The 24,114-nt window shown below is 45.6% G+C and overlaps 1 protein-coding gene across 1 annotated transcript in view; it reads left to right on the top strand.

The window, feature by feature from the left end:
* Positions 1–24,114, top strand: part of GXYLT1 (glucoside xylosyltransferase 1) — a 790,439-nt gene that overhangs the window by 536,698 nt on the left and 229,627 nt on the right. Inside the window, exon 11 of the mRNA XM_044087446.1 lies at positions 22,711–22,834. Within this exon, the coding sequence (XP_043943381.1) occupies positions 22,711–22,834 (124 nt within the window). The remainder of the gene's footprint in view (positions 1–22,710; positions 22,835–24,114) is intronic.

The raw sequence follows: 24,114 nt of genomic DNA, 5'->3' as shown, positions 1-24,114 counted from the left end.
TGATGCCATTACATCAGTCTTTCTTACCGCTCGGTGCCCGAAGCAGAAGCAGTTTGGAAGTGCCGGTTGGCCGACTCCTTAAATTTTCGTTTTAGAGTTTCAGCCTTCCCCCTCTAAAAGACAAAGAATTGATTTTCCTTCTGATTCTACAGACCATGAGTCCGATGACTCTGACCCCTGTGCTTACCACAACACCTACCCTTATCTGCCTATGAGGATTCAGATGCAGAGGATTCCATTCCCTCTGCCTCCCCAGCAGAGGACTTTTCTTTCGATGAAACCTTGCATATACCCTAAGAGAGCATTTCCGCTGGGAATGCCAGGACTGCCCACAGTCCAAAAAGAGACTGAGGGAGTATTTAGACTTACCTCAGCATAGGCCTCTAGCTATACCCCTGTCCTGGATATGGTAGATGTCGTCTTAGAATCCAGTCTTACCTCTGATACTTTACCACCAGCTCCTAGAAAGCCTGACAGGTACTACAGAGTACCTGACTCTCACAAATTTCTCTCTAAAAATCCCACTGCGTATCTAGAGATTATTTCCCAGGGACCTAAAGGTATTAAGGCTACTACAGACAAAAATCCTACCCCTTCGGACAGGGATTCTAGGACTCTAGACAGATGGGATAAGAAGGTATATACCTCTGCAACTCTTGCCATCAGGGCTTTGAATTGCCAGTTTCACATGTTGAAGTACCAGAAGCATATTATGGAACTAATTAAATAAAAAATGTTGTTGATTCCTGATTGTGTAGAAAATAAGGACTTACAAGACTTAATGCATTCTGCAAACCAAGTTGGTAAACATACTTTGCAGTGTGGTTTTGATGCCTTGGAAGCATCTTGCAGGGCTGCTGTCACTGGGTCTGTTCTGAGAAGACATGCTTGGCTGAAGGAACAAATCTTGCCAGACCATGTCAAAGCAAAATTACTAGATGCTCCATTAAACCAACAATGTTTGTTTGGCTCAAAAGCAGTAGTAAAAAGATGGTGGAAAAAGCTAAATCTATGTAAACTGTTAGATTTCTTACAGGTGCAAACACCTAGAATTCAGTAGGCATTGGCCTTCAAAAAACTCGTCCTTTCCAGTCCCTCACAGCCCTTCTCAGTCCAAACCCAGGGTCAACAGACCACAAAGACTACAGTCTAAGGGTATGCACAGATCTAAACAATGGAGTGCTCCCTCCTCAAAACAGGGAGTGGTAAGCAACCCCCTTATGGAAAAAGTTCACACTGACCTGTCTTTCATCCTTCCCAGCCATGCCCAAGTACTTGCACCCCTAGGAGGAAAACTCGCCCTGCATGCAAAAAAACTAGGAGTATATTACCCAGGACCGATAGGCCTTAAACATTGTATCCCAGGGATACAGACTGTACTTCCACTCACTGCCAATCCCAAGTGGATTGCCAGACCTTCCTCCAAACCAGTGGACAGAGGCCCAAAAGAAAGTACTTTCTCTTCTCAGTATCAGGGCTATTCAACCTGGTCCAGCAGAGCAAAGGGGATAGGGTTTCTACTCCAGACTGTTCTGGTGCCCAGAAAAGAGAACTCTTGGCACTCTCTCTTCTGGATCTGTCAGCTCTCAACACCTTCCTGGTGGTACCAAAATTCAAAATGCTTACTCTCCAGCAGCTGCTTCCTGTGCTAGCCAAGGACTCCTGGCTAGTCACCCTATACTTAAAAGAAGCTTATCTGCACATCCCCATAACGGAGTCTTGCAGGAAATATCTACGTTTCATGGCAGGCTGTATGCACTATCAGACTCTGCACTTCCCTTTAGCTTATCTACTGTGCCCAGGGTATTCACCAAGTGCCTGGCTCCAGCCATTGCATACTGCAGGCAGACAAATATTCAAATTTACCCGTACTTGGATGATTGCCTGATTCAGGCTGACCGTCAGTAATTGCTACTTCAGCACCTGATGTTTGTAAAGAGACTCCTAACTTCCCTGGGGTATACAATCAATGAAAATAAATCACGTCTGGTACCCAGCCAAAAGATTGTATTCCTGGGAGCAAGCTTGGACACAACTTCCCAGATGGCATTCCTAACTCCAGAAAAGCAGGTTTATTTGACAAATTACTGCAAGCTACTGTCTACCCAAACCCAGCTATCTGGAAGAAAAATACTGCAAGCCCTAGGGTTCATGGCCTCATGCATTCTGTTGATTCCTTACGCAAGACTGCATATGAGGAAACTTCAGTGGTGCTTAAAAAGTCTCTGGTGTCCACATTCTCAGGACCTGGAAACAGTGATTCCCATCATTCCTTGCCTAAGGACAGAGTTCCTTTGGTGGGCAGAGTCTTGCAACCACAACAAGGGACTCTTTCACTCAACCCCCCGCTGCCCAAACCCTGACAACAGATGCATCAGACTATGCATGGGGGGGCTCACATGGCAGGCAAATGCATTCAAGGCAAATGGAGCCCAGGGCAAATTCACCTGCATATCAATCCAAAAGAAATGTTAGCTGTACAAGAATGCACTTGACAGCCTTCAAATACCTTATCCTGCTAGGACACGTCTTGATAAAGCAAGACAACGCCACAGTTATGTGGTACATAAACAAGCGGGGGGAACTCATTCCTTCCCACTCTGCAGGTTAGCCATGGCTCTATGGAACACAGTCTTGAGCAATCAAGTACATCTGCAAGGTCAGTTCCTGCTAGGCAAACAAAATTCACTAGCAGACTTGCACAGAAATCTAATTGACCCACACGAGTGGAAACTGGAACCCAACCAAACTTCTAATACACAGGTGGGGACACCAGAGATGGACCACTTTGCTGCCCCCCAAAACCATCAACTGAGCAAATTGTGCACCAGAAATCCCCACAGCCAAGCATGGAAAGTGGATGCCCTATCCTTTACATGGGAAAACCTCTTAATCTATGCCTTTCCCCCTCTGCCCCTCCTTTCAAAAGTACTACTCAAGAAACGGGACAGGCCAAGGACAATCCTTATTTCACCAGACTGGCCATGCCAGCACTGGTACCCACTCCTACGCAGTCTGACAGCAGTGCCACCCTGGCACCTACATCAGACCCCCTCTCTGCTGTCCCAACAGGAGGGAAAGATTTTGCATCCTCAGCTGCAAGCCCTGAACCTGGCAGCCTGGCTTATTCCCTGAATACATCACCAGCAACCCACAGCAAACAGGTGCTGGATGTTATCCTTGAGGCCAGGAGGCCTAGTACTAGGAAGTCCTATTCAGAAAAGTGGAAAAGATACTGTTCTTGGAGCCAGTCTCAAGGAAAGGACACAGCTGTGCCCACCTTACCTCAAATCCTAGATTGTCTAGCAGCGCTGCTCCACAAAAGCCTATCCTTCTCATCAGTTAAGATTCATGCCTCTGCTATCTCAGCTCATTACAATACTGAGCCACCCGTCTTCTTTCACCCTCTGATCAGACAGTTCCTGAGAGGAACTAACAATTTAAGACCCCCCAAGGAGAGCTCCCACTCCTGCCTGGGACCTTAACTTTGTACTATAGAAGCTCACGTCCCCCCCTTTTGAGCCTGCTGCTACAGCAGAGTTAAAATTCCTCTCTTGGAAAACAGCCTTACTTCTAGCCATCACTTCAGAAAGAAGAGTGTCTGAATTACAGGCCCTTATGGCTGTGGAACCCTTCATTATCTTCCATGCGGACAGGGTTTTCCTCAGGACTAACCCATCATTTATGCCCAAGGTGGTGTCCAGTGTGGCTTTAAACCAATCCATCCATTTACCAACCTTTTTTTTCGTAATCCTCAGAATAAAGGGGAAAGGATCCTGCACTCCTTGGACCTGCACAGACAGCTCAGGTTCTACCTTGACAGGACTAAACCTTTCAGAAAATCTGACCAGCTGCTAGTCAGCTTTGCTACAGGGACAGAGGGCAAGGCCATTTCAAAGCAGACCATTTCTAAATGGATAGCACACTGCATCCATTATTGCTACAAACACCATGGAAAACCTACCCCACAGGGGATCAGACCTCATTCCACTAAGGCTACCTCAACCTCTACAGCATTTCTCAGGGGAGTCCCTACCAGGAACAACCTGGAAGCTGCAACCTGGAGTTCTGTACACACCTTCACCAAGCATTACCACTTGCCTATCTTTTCTACATCCAGAGCTGAATTTGCCACAGCAGTCTTACAAGGCCTGCTAGCTAGCCCTAATACTTCTTGACTGCCTCTACCCTTCCTCAGCTTTGGGAATCAACCCAAGTGTGATGACTGCAACAGTGAAACACAAAGAACATAGTACAGTTGTGTACACTTACCATAAATGTAGATGTTAGAGTGTATTCACTGTTGCAGTCCTTCCCTCTAGCCCCCTGTCTTTTCTGTACCTTCTGCCTATCCTTTTTTTTACCATATCTTATGGAAATGGTATTTACTTTTTACTGGAGGTGTTCCACACCATGTGATTGCTTCCAGTTTTGGGGGCTCCTGACATCTGGGACAAGAAAAACTGATGTATTGGCGTCTGCTGCATGTTTTATACCCCTGATGACCTGACATCATGGAAGAGGCGACAGCGTCCGCAGAAATCCCAAGACTCTGGTATTCAGGCCGACTGAGGGCTACCTGCTGGCAGATAACCCAAGTGTGATGACTGCAGCAGTGAACACACTCGAACATCTACATTTATGGTAAATGTACACAACTGTACTTCACAGTATCCCATTTTCAAAAAATCCCAGACAACCAAAAAGGATCCCAAACATTCCCATCCAGTTTCAGGGATGCAGCAGTCGACAAAAGTCATCCAAGTAGTCCTGGCAGACCAAATAGGATCCGGAGTTTACTCAAGATTCCTTTTAGTGCCAAAGAAAACAGGGGACTAAAGACCAGTTTTGGATCTCCAGTGTCTTAAACAAGTTAGTTCAACAAACCAAATTCCGGATGGTTACTGTTCAGTCTACGTCTGTTTGTAGGGAAAGATGATTGGATGTGCTCAGTAGATCTTCAGGATGCGTATTATCACATAAAAATAAACAAGAGCTCCAGAAGATTCCTGTGCTTCTGGCTGGGACCCAGTTATCCGTTCAGAGCCCTGCCCTTTGGTCTCACCACAGGCCCCCAGGGTGTTCACCAAATGAATAGCAGTGGTAGCAGCTCACTTCAAACTGCAAGGATTCCGTGCGTTTCCATACCTGCAAAACTGGCTCATTACCGCACCCACCAGTAATCTATTGTTGCAGGCAAGGAACTACGTTCTTTAAACTTGCTCCTTGCTGGGGATCACTGTAAACTACGAAAAATCCCATCTGGGACCAGCACAGCAGTTATAATTCATAGGAGGGGTATTAAACACAAGCACTGGTATCGCATCTTTTCCCCCAGAAAGACTTCAAAGACTAAAATTGCAAGTCAGCCAGATTATTCCCAGCAAGACAGTGACTGCAAGGCTGTTACAAACTCTAGTATCAATGTCAGCTGCCATCATTTTAGTTCCCCTTGCGAGATTTCACATGCAGATCCTATAATGGCTCTTGGCATCACAGTGGTCTTTACTGAACCAGCCAATGTCCCATTCCATGCAAGAAAGACCTGAGTTGGCTTCACTCCAATCAAATTTTTTCGGGCCAACCCTTTTCCCTCCTCAAACCCAAGTCATAGTGACCACGGATGCGTCCCAGTTTGGGGGGGGGGCATTGTCTGGGAAAGACTGTCCAAGGCACTTGGCCCCAACTAGAGGCCAGTTTGCACGTCAATGTTCTAGAGGTGAGGGCAGTGCTCTTAGCGTTGCATACATTCCAAGAAACCCTCCCCTTGGGAACGATTGTGATTCAAACAGACAACGTGCCAGTAGCCTGGTACATGAACAAGCAAGGGGAAACCAGATCTTACCCTGTTTGTCGGGAAGCACTTCAGGATATGGCAATGGGCAGTTTCATCCAACTGCTTTCTAATTGCAATACATATTCTGGGGAGCTCCAACGTGATTGAGAACAAATTGAGCAGAAGTATCCTAATGCCTCACAAATGGTCTCTCAGTCCTGTGGTGATGGAAAGGATATTCCTTCAGTGGGGCCAGCCCTGCTGCGTTCTCTTTGCATCCCCCCTTAACAAGTGCAGTAGCTACTTTGCCCTATTCCGCTCGCCAGGGGAGTCACCGAGAGATGGTAGTCTTCACGATTGGCCCTCCAGTCTACCTGTATGCCTTTTTATCGATGTCTCTCATTTTCCGGTTTCTGAAGAAAGCCAGGAGGTCGAAGAACAGAATAATTGTCATGCCCCATTCCGGCCTCTACAAATATGGTTTCCCTTTCTTTGGCCTCGCCTAATTCGGAAACTTTGGACCCTGGATCCAACTCCAGACCTCTTGCCCCATCCAGAGGGACTCGTTCATCCGAATCATCAAAATCTCAAGCTCACTGCGTGGCTTCTACAGTCCCAGTGATTGCCAGGTGTACTAGTCTCACTACCCCAGTCAGAGTCATTCTAGCTTCCCATAAACCTTTGACTAGAAGACTACATAACAGCAAATGGCAAAAGTTTTCAAAATGGGCTACAGAGAATAAGCTCGACCCATTTTTTGCACCAGTTGATAAGGTCTTAGGTTCATAGGGGTGTACTAGGCTAATGGTCATGGTAATGGCATTGAGCTTAAGGCCATGGTTCTGATGCCAGTTATTGGTCTCAGTGAGGCCTTTCTGTAGGATGTCAACATCACTTGGGGGGTTAATAATAGCTCCCAACTTGTAATTGTCTGCAAACATTGTCAGCCAGAGTCCCTTCGTGTTGGCCTGGTCTTCAGAGAAGTAGATACCAAACAGAAAAGGACCAAGGACCGAACCCTGTGGGACTCAACTCATGACTGGTCAGTAGTCTGACTTGGAGTCAACTACTTTTACACTGCGGGTTCTACCCGTGAGCCAGTTTGCAACCTACCAAGTGATGTAGGGGTTGATGCCTAGCTTACTGGATTTTTATGATTCCTGAGTGGACAATAGTATCAAAGGCCTTGGCCAGATCAAGGTAGGCTGTATGAACCACCTTGCTTTCATCCACAGCTCTGGTGACTGACTTAAAGAAGTTAACCAAGTTGAGCAGGCATGAGCTACCCTTCACAAAACCAAACTGTGTGGGATCCAGAGTTTGGGGATTCCCTATATCCTTGTTTATTAGGTCCTTGATGGGTTCCATAACTTTGCATATCCGACTCATCAGGCTAATGGGGCAATGGTTCCCAGTGTCTGTAGTTGCTCCTCCTTTGTGGTGAGGGATGACTATAGCAGTGTGCGAGGCTGTGATTGAACGAGGCACACAGGTGAGGTGCCAGTTCACTCTGTAGTTCATGTAGAACACAGCCAGGGATATTGTCAGGTCCCATAGAAGTATATTGGCAATATCTGTTGGCTTGGTATAGGAGGTACCGTTGTGCAGTATTTCAGAGAAAATGTTGGTATTGCCATGGAGATTCTTTACATAATTATAGAAGGCCTTGTGGTTGTCTTTACTATCTGCTGCAGTTCTGTTTTCATAGCTAGCTTTAGAGGCTTTGAGGGATCTCAACTTTTTGTTGAGGCTGATACGGGAGTTTTTCCAGTCTTGGGACTTCACCTTATTCCACGTCAGATTCCTCCTTCTGTTGTAGAGTTTGTTTATAGCAGGGGACCACCAGATTGGCTTCCTTTTTTTGGAGGAGTGTGTCTTGGTTCCATTGGGTATGGCGAGATCCATGCATTTGTCTACATGTTTGTACAGTGATTTGGTGTATGATTCGGCGGTCATGCAACTATTCATGTTAAGTTTGTCTATCTCGCCTTCATTCTTGCTGGTTGGGTTCAGAGCCGATCTTCGGCTCTGACTCTGCCATCTTCTAAAGCTCGAGAGCTACATACTGGCTCGAGGCCTCCCCATATCCCATGATGCCTGGCGCTAGAAACCCAGATCTCGTTTGCCGCTTCTGCTGCGAGGTTGCTCTACTGGCTCAGGTCGTATAAAACTTTTATATTGTCTTTTTCTGTCTTAAAACTAGTTAATTTTAGCATAGAAATTATCGTTAGATCTTGGTAATCGTAGTGTGTTAGTGTCTGAATCCTTGTCTTTTCCTCAAACTCGTTTTTATTTAGAGAGCTTCCCCTCCCCCCTTTCTCTTTTCTCTTAAGGTTTTCCGTTTAAGTTAGGGGATAACCTTACATCTAAAAGGTGTCCATTTAAGTTGGATGATAACCTTTTTTTCTTCCCTTCTCCTTTACAAAAAAAAAAAAAAAAAAAAAAAAAAAAAAAAAAAAAAAAAAAACTTAGTTTTGCTATAGTTCAGAATAGTTTTTGTAGTGTAGTGGTTCTGGTAACTGTAGTGTATTTTACTGTAGTGTGTTACCTTAACCTTTTTGTGTGTGTTTTTTCCTTGGGTTTTTCTTCTGTTAAGATGTTCAAGGATCCTAAGCCGTCCAGATTCAAGAAGTGTGATTCATGCTGTCAGAAGATGTCTCTGACAGGTGGTCACACTTCTTGTGTTTATTGTCTGGGCGCCATGCACCTGCAGGACTCTTGTTCGATTTGCCATGCGTTCAGTCCAAGAGTCCTGCAGGAGCGCAAAAACAAATTGATTTTGAGGGGTCTACTTAAACCCCAAGATTCACCGGTGACAACTCAGCCCGTGAAATCTTCTAGGCCACCTAAACCTTCGGCTCCCAGTTCGGAGCCGTCGTTGGGTGAAGCCATACCATCCATCTCGGCTCCAGCTCGAACTGATGTTCCTCCCTCCCAGTCGACTCTGACACGTTCTTCGGAGCCGTCTGAGTCGAAAAAGGTCAAGGTCTCCTTCTTTGGAGTCTATACGTTCGGCTCCGAAATCGCCTCTGCTCCAGTCAGTACGTAGTCACCGCTCATCACACTCTTCTCGGTCCTCAAGACTTTCGGACCATGACTTGGAAAGAGTGGTCAGTAGGCTGCTAAAATCGCAGGTCCTAGCCAAAATGTTGTCCAGCCCCCCTCATCAGGCGTCGGCTCCGTCCACAGCTGTAGAGATTCCTCCTCCGACTCATCCTATGAGCTCGGAGCTGGAGTTCGTTGGGGTTCGAGTCGTGGAGCCATCTGCTCCGATCCCTTCCATGGTACCGACCTTGGAGGGATCTGGGTGATGGGACTCCCTGGTCGGCTCCGAGGGGTCGAGTGGCATCGGACCCTTGTCCGACCCCGCTCTCCCTCTCTGTGTTTCGGCGCAGGTGAGCTTGGCTCCCACATCTGCTTCGGAGCCTTCTCCCTTGGTGCGGGGAGGGCTTCTGGTTTCTTCGGAGCCTGAGCCTTCTCTGCATCCGGGCAGGGACGCCTTTGAGGTGATGAGTGTACTGGCCCCAGAGTTAGTCCCACGATCGACCCCATCGGCTCCTCCCCCTAGGGTGCCTGTGTTAGCCTCTGCCCGTCTTCCAGACCCTAAGTGTGGGGATCCAGCGCTCCAGGACACCCCTTTGGGTGTATCCTTCTCTTCCGAGGCCTCCCCTGACCATTTAGAGGAGCCACCTTGCAAGAGGAAATGCAAGAGGGAGCATGTTGACTCCCCCAAGTCTGTCGCATCGGATACCGACTTAGAGGAGTCGGAAGGGTCCCCAAGATCCCCCTTTGAAGATGTCTCCTTTTCAGACATCCTTGAGATGTTTAGGCAGAGGGGGAACTGGACTGCCCTAAGCCCTTCCGAGGATGAGTCTGTATTCCTGGACGCGTTTGGATCCCGACCTTCCACCTCCTGGGTGTCTCCGCCTTTCGACTCACTGATGTCTGTGGTGGCTCTGAAGGCGTGGACGGTTCCAGATACAGTGGAACCGACCCCTAGAAGACCGACCAAATTCATTACTGCTCCGCAGGGCAAACAGTTCTTGACCAAAGGTGTCCCCGTTGATGCCATGGTGGTAGCGGCGGCCACAAAGAAGGAGTTGGCTGAAACTTCATCTGTCCATCCCCCTAACAAGGAGTCCAGGACGATGGACAGATAAGCGGATGTTCTCTTCAGCGACCTTTTCTATGCGGTCCCTGAATTACCTGTGCCACTTTACCCACCTTCAGAGGGATCTCCTGAAAGAGCTTGGAGATACCCTCCAAGATCCATCAGCTGAGGGGGCCCAGGCTAAGGCAGCCTCCTAGCTTGGCGACTCTTAACTCAGTGGTAAACTCCTCCATGAGGCTCATTTCGTATGCAGCCGATGGGGTGAGTAGAGCCACAGGCACAGGCGTGGCCCTAAGGAGGCATGCTTGGATGCGGCTGTGTAACTTTGCGGAACCTTTCAGAGCGTCTTTCACCAACACCCCTTTTGATGGTTCCTCTCTCTTTGGATCACAGGTGAAGGATACCCTTACCAGGTGTGAGCAGGAAGGCAAGACTCTCTCTGCCTTAGGAGGCCGTTTTTCCATTCCTTCCAGACCATATCCCAAGGGTCAGAAGAGTGTAAAGATGTGGTTCCGGAAATCCCAGGGAGCCTTGCCAGACACACATGGTGAGTTTCCCTCCAGGGGCAGAGGAGGGAACAATAACAGACGCCGCCCTCGTGGCAGAGGGGTTCCGCAAAACCAGGGCAGCAGAGAATCTTTCTCTGACAAGCCCTTCCAGCATCCCTGAAGAGTTGCCCGGCTGCCCACCTCTGGAGGCAGTCGGGGGAAGATTATCGCTGTACCCAAGAGCCTGGCAGGAAATAACACAAGACAAATGGGTACAGTCCGTTCTATCCGGAGGCTATAGAATTCCCTTTGTTCACGCTCCTTTGTCAAGCAAGTCCCTTCCAGATGTTCCACCCAATCTAAGGGATCAAGCAGTTCAGGAAGTTTCAAATCTGCTAAGAAAAAGGGCCATCCAGCAAGTCCCAGCAGACCAGCAAGGATCCGGAATTTACTCCAGGTTCTTTTTGGTACCAAAAAAGACAGGGGACTGGAGACCCATTTTGGATCTCAGCAGACTAAACATGTCTGTCTAAAGAACGAAGTTTCGGATGGTCACGCTACAGTCCATTTTGCCCTTCCTGGGTCAGGACAATTGGATGTGCTCCATAGATCTTCAGGATGCGTACTACCACATCAAAATGGACAGGCGCTCCAGAAGATTCCTGCACTTCTGGCAGGGAGCCAGCCATTATCAGTTCAGAGCTCTGCCCTTTGGTCTCACCACAGCCCCCAGGGTGTTCACCAAATGTATGGCAGTAGTTACCGCTCACCTGAGACGGCAAGGATTCCAGGTGTTTCCGTATCTAGACGACTGGCTCCTCACTGCTACCACCAGGCATCACCTTCTGCAAGCCAGAGACTATACTGTCCAGACGTGCTCCAGACTATCACTATAAATTTCAAAAAATCTGCTTTGTCGCCTTGTCAGTCTCTCATCTTTATAGGTGCAAACTTAAATACAAAGGACAGGTCAGCCAGCCTTCCACCAGACAGGGTGTTAGTCATTCAGCAGCATGTCCAGGTCTTGTTACAGTGCAAGAGAATTCAAGCCAGGTTTGTCCTCCAAACCCTGGGTCTCATGGCAGCAGCAATCATACTCGTCCCGCTGGCACATTTTCACATGAGGATCCTCCAATGGCTTCTTTTTACCCAATGGTCCTTCCAGCAGCTTCCCATGTCTCACATGATTATCATCACAGAAACATGCAAAAAAAGCACCTTGCATGGTGGATGGTCTCCATCAGTTCCCCTGGGCAGACCATTTGTACTTCCCCCTCCAGTTGCTACAGTGACCACGGATGCCTCCCTGATCGGGTGTGGGGGGGGGAGCATTATCAGGGCAGAACAGTCCAGGGTACCTGGCAACCTCTAGTACCATCTGCACATAAATGTCTTGGAGGTGAGGGCTGCGCTTTTAGCGTTGCAAGTTCTTCAGGAGACTCTTCCTACCGGGACAATTGCAATTCAAACGGACAATGTCATTCGTGTGGTACATCAACAAGCAGGGCGGAACCAGGTCTTACCCCCTATGTCGAGAAGTACTCAGACTTTGGCAATGGGCGATCTCTTCCCAATGGTTTCTGACCGCAACGCACATCTCTGGGAAATCCAACGTCATAGCAGACAGGCTGAGCAGAGCTATTCTCATGCCTCACGAGTGGTCTCTGAATCAAGTAGTAGCGGACCAAATCTTCTGCAAATGGGGGCAACCTTGCTGCGACCTCTTTGCCACCCCCTTCAACGGCAAATGCAGCAACTTCTCTCTCCTACCACATCCAGAGCATTCCCCCAGAGACGCTCTATTCCACGATTGGCCTCAGGGACTTCTGTACGCATTCCCTCCTTTTCCCCTAATTCCCAAGCTGATTCAGAAAGCTACCGTATTGGGTTGCAGAATGATCCTCATTGCTCCGTACTGGCCTCGACAAATATGGTTCCCGTTCCTTCATCATCTTATCGAGCAGCCTTGGACTCTGGACCCAGCTCCAGACCTCCTGATCCATCAATCGGGCGGGCTGCATCATTCCCTACAATCTCTCAAGCTCACAGCTTGGTGGTTCCACTTCCAACCCTAGCCAAGCTTCCTGATATCTCCCATTCGGTGCGTGAAATAATTTTATCGCACAAGTCTACCACTAGAAAAACTTATGCTAGTAAGTGGAAACGTTTTTCTTCCTGGGCAGAGGCCAAGAATATAGACCCCTTTTCAGACCCTGTTCACCACATCCTGGAATTTCTTGCGGAGCTCTTTCATTCTGGGTCCGCTACAATTAGTGCAGTTAGCCGCAATTTCAAATTTTCACATTGGCCTTTCAGAAAGTAGCATAATGCCTCATAAGCTTTGTAAGGCCTTCCTCAAAGGAACCACTCTGCTCAGGCCCCCGGTTAGGGATCCTCCACCCCCGTAGGATCTGAATTTGATTCTATCCTCTCTAATTTTGCCACGCTTCGAACCTGCAGCTTCCTGTCCTTTGAAGTTATCTTGGAAAACACTTTTTTTCTGGTAGCAATTACTTCAGCGAGAAGAGTTTCTGAACTGCAGGCTCTTTGTATCCGTCCCCCGTACCTAGTGTTCCACAAAGACAGGGATGTCCTTCATGGATGCATCTGCAGTCATAACAACTGGGTTGTCCTGTCGTCAGGCAGCCCTTCAGTCGGCCGGATTCCAAAGTCCGGGTCCGGCTTCGGCTGATGTCGCACTTCACCCGACGTCATCTCTGTTGGTCCTCTGGTATAAAGGCATCAGCCGACGCCATTTTCCTCAGTCTTTCTTGCCGCGTGGCGCCCGAAGCAGAAGCTGTTCGCAAGTGCCGGTCGGTCGGATCCAGAGATTACTTCTACCGAATACTACTTCAAAGACTTCTAAAGCTAAGTACCCCGTTGGGGACTCTTTCTTGCCTCAGCCGATGTCAGAAAAAGTTAATAATTGTTTAACCTGTGGGAAACAAATACCTCATAAAGATTTCCACTCTTACTGTCTGCCTTGTTTAGGCCCAGCCCACGACGTAGCAGTCTGTTCGGCCTGTGCTTCTTTCAACCGACGAACGCTTAGGCATCGGTCGGAGTTTGCTGAACAGTTTTTCGGTTCTGATTTTGCGTACATTATGCCGTCGGATCCTCCGACTACCCAATCTGCCAAAAAAACGCAAAGATAAAGACCGACACTCGCGGTCCGCGGTTTCGGCTGAAACCATGGTTAAGCAAACCACGAGTGTCTCGGTTTCGGCCGAAACCGAGAAAACTGATCAAAGTACAGCTGAATCTATCTCTACAACTGAGGCCCCTGCTACCTTTCTTGAATCGGCCTCAGAAATTATACCCACTACGGTGGTTGCCACTGACTTATCAGACACCATTCCCTTGGATGTCTCTACCCCAGCACGTGGTGCTGCTAGGCCTCCAGCAGCCATGTCCATTAAGGCCTTCGCCAGGGCTAAAGCAGCCAAGACTACTAAAACAGTGCCTGTTAAACCCCCTTCAACCAGGCCCTCCTCTAGTGCTCAAATGCTTACTCTGGCAGAAGATTTAATTTCATTAATTAGAGGATCTCAATCTCACCCAGACAGGGCCTCTCAGCCCCCAGAGAAGAGACCTAGGGCAGAGCCCCCTGAGCCAGTGTCATCTGATGATTCAGCCGATGAATCAGACATAACTGACCAGCCAGAGGCTCCTTTCTCTAATTTTGAAGACTCTGATGCTGAAGAATCCATTCCAGCTGCTTCCCCACCAGAAGAATTTTCCTTTGGGAAACCTTACATGCCATGCGAGAGCAGTTCCAATGGCAGCAACAGGATTTTTCAGACTCCAGAAAAAGACTTAGGACTTTTCTGCACCTTCCACAACACAGGCCCTTAGCTATACCTCCTGTTCTCTCTGTGGTGGATGATGCTTTCAATGATGTCTGCTCCGCTCCAGATTCTTTACCTCCAGCCCCTGCCAAACCAGACAGATTTTGCAGGGTGCCAGACACTCATCACCACCTTTACAAGGCCCCTCTTGCAGACCCGAAACTATATCCCAGGGTCCCAAGGCAGTAGCAGCGACCATAGCTAACAACCCTATTCCTTCTGAAAGGGAAGCAAGGTCATTAGACAGATGGGGCAAAAGGTCTACACTTCAGCTACTCTCTCAGCTAGAGCTTTAAACTGTCAGTTTCACATGATACAATACCAAGAGTTTATGCTTGATCAGTTAACTAAAAGCTAACCACTGATGAATCTCTTGATAAGAAATATGTATTAGAAATGGTAAATAACATACAACAGGTTAGTAACCATTCCTTAAAATGTGGCTATGATGCACTGGAGGCTTCATTTAGATCAGCCATGACTGGCACAGTGATAAGAAGGCATGCATGGCTAAAGGAGCAAGCTTTACGGATCATGTTAAAGCAAAGTTACTAGATGCTCCTATGGATAAGACAAGTTTGTTTGGTACACCTGCCCAGCAGGTTATGAAGAAAATGGAAGAAAAGGCAAAATCCGTTCAAACGGTTAAAGATTTCTTGCAGGTTCAGCCCCAAGGTTTAGCAGGAACTGGCCTGCCAAAAATTGGTCCTTTCCTGACTGCACAAGATCTCAAAGGGGCAGAAACAGACGTTCCAGAGGCAGAAACCAATCCAGAGGAGGTGCCTACAGAGGACGACAGTGGCAAGGTAACAACAGAGGCACAGACACAACCACTGCCACCACATCAACACAACCACAGTGACTTAACCCTAAATCCGCCTACCAGGGAACAAATAGCAGCTCCTCTAGGCGGAAAGTTAACCTTATTTTCAAAAAACTGGCACTATATAACAAAAGACAAGTGGATTTTACAAACCATAGATCAAGGATACCGGTTCCACTTCCACACTTTACCAATCAAAAGAGGAATGCCAAATCTACCTCCAAATCAAAAAACAGAGGCTCTACAACAGATAATGCAGTTAGCAAACATGAGAGCTGTGGAAAAAGTGCCAACTGCAGAGCAAGGAAAGGGGTTCTACTCAAGACTATTCCTAGTTCCAAGAAAGGAAAAAAGTTGGAGACCAATTCTCGACCTGTCCGCCTTAAATACATACATCATCGTCCCAAAATTCAAAATGCTGACCCTACAGCAACTTCTTCCCATGCTGGGCAAGGAGTGTTGGCTGGTAACTCTAGATCTCAAGGAGGCATACCTGCATGTCCCCATTCGACCAATCTGCAGAAGATACCTCAGATTTCTTGCAGGATCAGAGCACTATCAATTCTCAGCATTGCCCTTTGGCTTATCTACTGCCCAGAGTATTCACAAAATGCCTGGCATCAGTAATTGCCCATTGCAGACTACAGGGAATACAAATTTACCCATACCTGGACGACTGCCTGCTACAAGGGGACAACAAAAGCAAGCTGACAACAGATTTACAAAGGGTCATCTACTTGCTACAAGCACTGGGATACACAGTCAGTCTACAAAAGTCAAGGCTGATACCATCCCAAACAAGGACATTCTTGGGCGCGGAATTGGACACAGTAAAACAAATGGCATTCCTAACTGCAGAAAAACAAAATGAACTCCCTCTTTACTTCTTGGCACTAACAAAGCTGAACAAGTTAACAGCAAGAAAAGTACTGCAGGCCTTGGGCTTCATGGCATCATGCATAATCCTGGTCCCACTTGCCAGACTACATATGAGAAAACTAGAGTGGTACCTAAAGAATTTATGGTCCCAACACAGTCACAGCCTAGAAACAGAAATCTCACTAATTCATGCTTAAAACAGGAGTTCCTATGGTGGGCTCAGGCATGCCAGACAAACCCAGGCCTACCCTTTCGCAGATGTCAAGCAAGCCAGACCATCACAACAGACGCTTCAGACCTAGGATGGGGGGCCCACATGCTGGACAAATGCGTGCAAGGATTGTGGACACAGGATCAACTTCACCTGCACATCAACCTAAAAGAAATGCTGGCAGTAAAACTGGCAATCCAAAGGTTCAGACCATTTCTCAGAGGGCCAGTTGATGATAAGGACAGACAACACCACAGTCATGTGGTACATCAACAAGCAGGGAGGCACTCATTCATACCCCCTATGCAGAATGACTTTGGAGCTGTGGAACCTGGCACTCAGCTACAACATCCAGTTACAGGCAATGTTTGTACCGGGAAAAGAAAATATTCTAGCAGACATACTAAGCAGAACCACATCGGATGCCCACGAATGGAAACTGCACCCGGACATTTTCAAGACCATCTCAAAGAAATGGGGAATGCCTCAGATAGACCTATTTGCATCACCTCTCAATCACCAGCTCAAAAAATTCTGCACAAGGACATTACACCCACTGGCATGGAAAGTGGATTCGCTCTCCTTCAGCTGGAAAGGCCTGACAGCATATGCATTCCCACCTCTTCCCTTGATACACAAAGTATTACTAAAAATCAAGGAAGAACATCCAAGGATAATCCTGATAGCTCCAAACTGGCCAAGACAACACTGGTACCCACTGCTGGGGAGCATGTCTCAGAACAATATGTGGCCAATACCCCTGATGCCTTTGATGCTAACTCAGAACAACTACAGCATCATACATCCAAACCTAAAAACGTTGCAACTGACTGCATGGAACATCACATAGCAACAGCTAACCCAGAACTTTCTCAAAGAGTTAGACATTATTCTTGAAGCACGCAGACCTTCAACAAGAAGGAACTATGCTGGAAAATGGAAAAGGTTTGTCATTTGGAGTACTGAAAGAGGAAAAGATGTGTCAAACATAGATATGCCTAACATTCTAGAGTATCTGGCCGAACTTCTTCATTCAGGCTTGTCCTACTCCTCCATCAAGATACATGCATCGGCTATTTCAGCAGAATACAGCTTTGATCCACCTGTTTTTTCGCACCCTTTGCTCAGGCAGTTCCTCAGAGGAATCAAGAATGTAAAACCTCCAAGGAAACCACCTTTGCCAGCTTGGGACTTAAACTTTGTGCTAGAAAAGTTGACACTATCACCCTTTGAACTAGCAGCAACAGCAGACCTACAACACCTGTCATGGAAAACTGCTTTCCTACTGGCAATTACTTCAGCAAGGAGGGTTTCAGAGCTACAGGCCTTAATGGCAGTGCAACCCTTCCTAATCTTCCACCAAGATAGTGTCCATGAGGACTAATCCTACATTTATGCCTAAGGTGGTATCCAGAGTGTCTTTAAACCAGGCAATCCACCTACCTACCTTCTTTCCCAACCCACAAAACAGAGGGGAAAGAATACTGCATACCTTGGATGTACATAGACAGCTACGCTACTACTTGGACAGAACAAAAAATAGCAGAAAGACTGACCAACGTTTTGTAGCCTATGCAACAGGAAGGGGAGGAAAAGCTATTTCCAAACGGACAATCTCCAAATGGATAGGAAATTGCATACGATTCTGTTACTCCTTCCATGGAAAACCAATTCCACAGAACATAAGACCTCATTCTACAAGGGCAACAGCCACTACCACAGCCTTCTTACGAGGAGTGGCAACCAAAGACATTATTGAGGCGGCTACTTGGACCTCCGTGCATACATTTGCCAAGCATTATAACTTACCTCTATATTCCAGATCCCGAGCAGGGTTTGCCACTGCTGTACTGCAAGGGATCCTAAACACACCATAATCTAGTTTTATCCTCCTCCCTAGTTGGCTATGGTATTCTACCCAGTTGTTATGACTGCAGATGCATCCATGAAGGACATAGTACAGTTTTGTACCTACCATAAATGTAGATGTCCGAACTGGATAGCATCTGCAGTCAGGATTACCCTCCCTCCTTCCCCTCTGTGGTACTCCTAGGGTATTTTACCCTCCTAATAGCTAGCTGGTGGGGGGAGTCTTATGGTGTATTTGTTTGTATATATGTACATACATGCTTATTTTTGTGTTTACCTCTATCTTTTTGGAAATATTGGCATCTATCCAAATTTTAACCTCCAGGAGGGCTACTGGCATCTGGGGCAAGAAACACTGAGGAAAATGGCGTCGGCTGATGCCTTTATACCCGAGGACCAACAGAGATGACGTCGGGTGAAGTGCGACATCAGCCGAAGCCGGACCCGGACTTTGGAATCCGGCCGACTGAAGGGCTGCCTGACGACAGGACAACCCAGTTGTTATGACTGCAGATGCTATCCAGTTCGGACATCTACATTTATGGTAGGTACAAAACTGTACTTTGCTCTTAGGGCTAACCCTTCCTTCCTAAGGTCTCTTCTGAGAATAATTTGAACCAGTCCATTGACCTTCTGGTATTTTTTCCCAACCATTCCAACAGGGCAGAATATAAGTTACATCAATTAATGTTCACAGGCAACTGCGCTTTTATTTGCCTAGGACTAAGGACTTCAGAAAATCGGATCAGCTTTTCCTCTCTTTCATGCAGAGGGCAAACAAGGCCTACCAGTATCAAAAGTAACTTTATCTAGGTGGCTGACTTCTACCATAACCTTTATCTATCAGCTGAGGAAGAAAGAATTGCCCGTTAAACCTAAGGGCCACTTCTGTTGCGTTTCAAGCCAGGTTGCCCATGGAATCTATTTGTGCAGCGGCCACTTGGGCAAATCCTCATACTTTCATCTCGCATTACAAGCTGGACGTGGTTTCCAGGAGCAGAGCTGATTTTGGTTCCACTGTTCTGAAGAGTCTGTTCCACTGAGCCACCCAGGATATTAGGTGCTAGGGACGCTGTCCCAACCAGCAAGAATGAAGGCGAGATAGACAACTTAACATAAAGAAGTTATGTACCTACCATAACGTTCCATGTTAGTTGTCTCCTCTCGCTCTTTCTTATGCCCACCCTCCATCCCCCTATCCTACTAGACCGAGAAGAGTTTCTCTATGGATTTACACTGGCTGAGTCATCTCTGACTATCCCACTATACCTAGTAGTCTCTATAGTTGGGCTTAGGTATGATAGGATAGGATTCCTTCATTACTTTATCTGCTGTTAGTCTCACCAAATGAGATCTGGGTTTCTAGCACCAGGCATCATGGGATATGGGGAGGCTTCGAGCCAGTATGTAGCTCTCAAGCTTTAGAAGATGGCCGAGTCGGAGCCGAAGATCGGCTTTGAACCCAACCAGCAGGAAAGAAGATGAGAGGAGACAACTAACATGGAACGTTATGGTAGGTACATAACTTCCTTTTCATTTGCATGGGTGCCGTGAAGTTGGACACCTCTGTTTTTAGGAGCCCAAAGTTAGCTTTGGTGAAGTTTTTCATGGTAGTTACTTTTGCGGGGGTGGGAGAGATGTGGATTTCCAAGATGATTAGTTTGTGGTCTGATCTAACCAGGGAGGAGTTGACTATTGGTGTAGAGCAACAGTTGTCCATGTTAGTAATGACCAACTCAAGGATGTTGCTACCTCTAGTGAGGTTAAGAACGAGCTGGTCCAGGGCATTGGAATTAAGGAATTCCAAGAAACGTTGGGAAGTGTATTGGTACACGAGTAGTTTTCCCAGTTAATGGAAGGTAGTTGAATTCGCCCAGTATGAGTGTTAGGTTGGACCCTAATATTCTCCAGGGTGCTTAGGAACGTGGAGTGAGAGTCTTGGGACATGGTTGGGGACCTGTAGCAGGCTACAACCTGAATCGCTGTCTTACTCAATGTAACTGCATCTGAAGTATCTCAGATGCGTTATGTTGGGCTACCAGTCTGGAGGTGTGCGCATCCTTTATGAATATGGAAACACCACCGCCTTTGGAGCTTTGGTCCAAGTTCTGGGGCCGAAAGGTATGGAATGAGGTATAGCCTGGTAGTGCAGGGGTGCTTTCTGCTGCCTTGAACCAGGTCTCTGTTAGGTAAAGAGTCTTGGGATTCTTAGTGAAGCTTTTTGATGCGGGAGCATCCCCTCGACCGTGCAAGTGCAACTGCCTGCAATTTCTAACTTTCATTGTGGTTTAAATGATGCAGTTCTAATGTCCTACAGACTTTATAAAGCTTTTCTGAAAGGGACTTTAATGCTCAGACCTCCATACAAGGATCTTTCTTCACCTTGAGACTGGAATCTGGTGTTGGCTCAAATGGGGAATGTACTAAAGACTATCTGCAAATTGTGATTTGAAGTATTTATCTTGGAAAACCTTATTTTTGATTGCACTTTTCTGCCAGGAGAATTTCATAACTGCAAGATTGTCTTGCAAGTCTCCTTACCTAACCTTCCATAAAAACAGGTTGTCTTTCTGAACTAATCCATCCTTTTTACCAAAAATAGTGCTTGAGACTAATATCAACCGGACAGTATAACTTCCTGTATTTTTTCCCAATTTTTCAAACAGAGGTAAATATTGTCTACATTTACTAGATGTTCATAGAAAATTACGTTTTTACCTTCACAGAACAAAATAATTCAGAAAATTTGACCAGTTTTTTTCTTTTTCTTCAGCTTTTTTTGGGTAAACCAGTCTTTAAAGTTACTCTGGCTAAATGGCTTAAAGATAGTTGTACTTTTGTTTTTGTATAAATCAAAGTTATACAACGAGGCCCTGTAAAGGTACACTCTACAAGAGCAATAGCCACTTCTGCAGTTTTTCATTCAAGAGCTTCTATAGACAATGTCTCTGCAGCGGCTACTTGGACATCCCCGCATACCTTTACTACTCATTACAAGCTGGATCTGGTATCTAGGGGGCGGGCATCATTCGTTCAATGGTGCTCAGGAATATACTTCTGTGAGACCTCCCAAGATTTAGGTAGCTGGGGACTATTGTCCCACAGTCAAGGATTAAGTGAAGATTGACAACATTAGATAAGTTATCAGTAAAATGATTATAGCAAGGTGTTGGGACGAACAAAGGCTGCAAACATGTAAACGCATCCAAAATAGACCAGTATCTTCCACAATATTTTAGTTTATTCAGAAAACATCAACAGTGGTAAGCACTTTCACCCTGATAGGGCTTCCTCAGACCATATACATACACAGCAATACATAATTATAGAGAGAAAAAGGTGCCAAAATATAAATAATCCATACCACTAATTAAAGTGACAGCTTCCTATAAAACAAGGTATTTAACACAGATGGATACGTTAATACATACATAAAATTGTATATAAAAATGTGCAGACTAAATATTCATATGCATATTTGTTAAAAGCATCAGTATCTAAAAACAGTGTTAAAATACTATCACCAATGTGATAACATCTATGAGATACTGACCCCTATGCCTAGCCCCCCAAAAAGGGCAATCCACAAAATCCACCATTATAATGCATATTTACAAGTGGCATATACAGAATACTGATGCCTATCTCTAACCCTTAACAAGCAATCAGTGTCTAAAAATACTATTATTTACTCCCCGGGTGACAACGTTTTTGTGGATTAGATAAATTATGTCTTACCATAAAGTTTCATCTTTGTTGTAGATCTTCTCTGATCCTTGACATTCCCACCTTCCTTCTCCCTGCCTTTTGGATTTCTTGGTGGAATGGATCCATCTCTGTATACTGGATTTCCTTTTTAAGAATACAGATATGGTTTCTGGTCTGTTATTCCTGTCTGTTTCTGTTTTCTGCAAACTTGATCTGGGGTAATCCTGAGAGGAGCATTATGGGTAAAGCTGAACTCAAAAGAGTTTTTGGACGGAGTGAGCTGGATCAAGGATAAGTGAAGATCAACAACACAGATGGAACGTTATGGTAAGACAACTTTTTTGTATTATTGTCACCTGTGAAACAGTGTGTGGCTCTAGACTCCTGCCATTGCTACCTCGAAGTATGCAGTGCCTAGCTCAGAAGGTAAGTTAGCGTGATGAGCAGACGTGAAATCTGTCCTTGGCAAAGTGAGAGGACAAGAGTTAAGGAACTAGGGCCCATCAATCTCGAGTCATATAAGAAGACATTCTAATGGAAAAAGTACAATATTTAAAATGTTAGTAATTTTATTTGCCACTGTTAGCATGCAGATATTTACTTTCTACACTCTGTAAAAAAAAAAAAATTTTTTTGCTTGCATGAGGAATGTTTCAGTTGTGATAGCACTGAAGATAAATGTGCATTGAAGAGGTCTGCTGGCTAGTATTAAGTAACTGAAAGACTTGTGATATTTTTACCTAATGAATGATTTGTGTGATGGTACAGTGTAGATAAGCTAATGCTTTTTGCTTTCACAGAGTATGTGCATGAAGATGATACAGTTTATAGTAATTGGCCACAAGGTGGCATTATAAGCTTACATAGTGAAAACTACATTAGTTGCGAGTCCGTAAGAGTCTGTTTTAACAGCGCTGTGATACACTTTGCCTGATTGTGTGTCCTTTGTAGTGTGAATGTGTATACCATTCTTATTTATTTTGTTTTTATTATACAGAATGATATGACAACAGCACGATTACAGTGGGGAGAAATGCTTATGCCTTTGTTGAAAAAATACAAGTTTAACATAACATGGGGCGATCAGGACCTGTTAAATATTGTATTCTATCACAATCCAGGTATGGATTTTTGTTATTTTTGTATGGCGGCTTCTCCTCTGATAGCAGTGAGGATAGATGATTCTGAAGTGCATGTGAGGCCCTACCCTTATTTTGCAGAAATTTTAACAAGTGTAATAATGTTTAACAGTTGCGTTTTTTTTTTTTTTTATGCCATCAACTTTTTATGGTTTGCCATTGCATAGTAATTTTGCTGGATTGTCCCCGAGATACTTTTCCACCCATTTTGCATAGCTACTTATATTTGAGCAATACCCCTGGAGAAATGTTAATGAATAGTGGGACATGCAAACTAAAGTTATGATGTTCTGTAATCCGATCTCGCCTTCATTCTTACACATGGGTTCGGAGCTGATCCTCTGCTCCAACTCTGGCTTTTTACAAGCTCAAAGTCTTCTAGTTGGCTCGTAGCTAGGTAGTATCCCATCGTGCACCAGTACAATCCCCAGATCTCGTTTGCCACATCGAGTTCGGATGTGCTTCTTCTTGGCTGTGGCTAAGTCTAACACATTTTGCTAAATTTTTGGATAAGTTCTGCTATTTTCATATTTAAATAGCTTTATATAGCTGCTGTTAGTGTTGTTTTTGTAGTTAGCATTTACTAGAGTGCTTCCTGTGTTAAGTTTCTCTGAGAACAGTTGGCTGTTGGCCTTAGCGTTCTCATTGTTATCCTGTGTGCCAGTTTTTCTTCACTGGGGTTGTTAATAAATAAATATGTATATATACATACTTACCTTTGCGCGTAGTTTTAGACTGTGTGTGCATTTTTTTTTCAATATTTAGATAAGTTTCTCTCATTTTAAAATAAATAGCTTTTGCTTGTGGAGTTTTCCACTTATTGGTATTTGCATTTATATTTGTATTTAGAACGTTTTTTTTTTTTTTTTTACCTTTGTTCTCTTTATTTGAATTATTAGAAATTGTATTTCTTCTCTAGTGTGTGTGTGAGACTGTTGAATTGTCTTCTGTACCTTTCCTTCTAGGTCCGTTTTAGTTAGAGGACCTAGATTTTCTCCCTTGTTTTTCTACCAGGGCGAGGCTTTTTAAGTTAGAGGACCTAGTCCTCGTGGTTGTGTCCTTGTTGGTACTTTAAGGGCTAGGCCCGTTTAAGTTAGAGGACCTAGTCCTCGTGGTTGTGTCTTTGCTGGTACTTTAAAGGCTAGGCCCGTTTAAGTTAGAGGACCTAGTCCTCGTGGTTGTGTCCTTGTTGGTACTTTAAGGGCTAGACCCATTTAAGTTAGAGGACCTAGTCCTCGTGGTTGTGTCCTTGTTGGTACTTT

The sequence above is a fragment of the Protopterus annectens genome, chromosome 11.part0, assembly GCF_019279795.1.
Source record: "Protopterus annectens isolate FY-2018-M chromosome 11.part0, PAN1.0, whole genome shotgun sequence".
Classification (NCBI taxonomy): domain Eukaryota; kingdom Metazoa; phylum Chordata; order Ceratodontiformes; family Protopteridae; genus Protopterus; species Protopterus annectens.
This window is presented reverse-complemented; position numbering and strand designations above follow the sequence as displayed.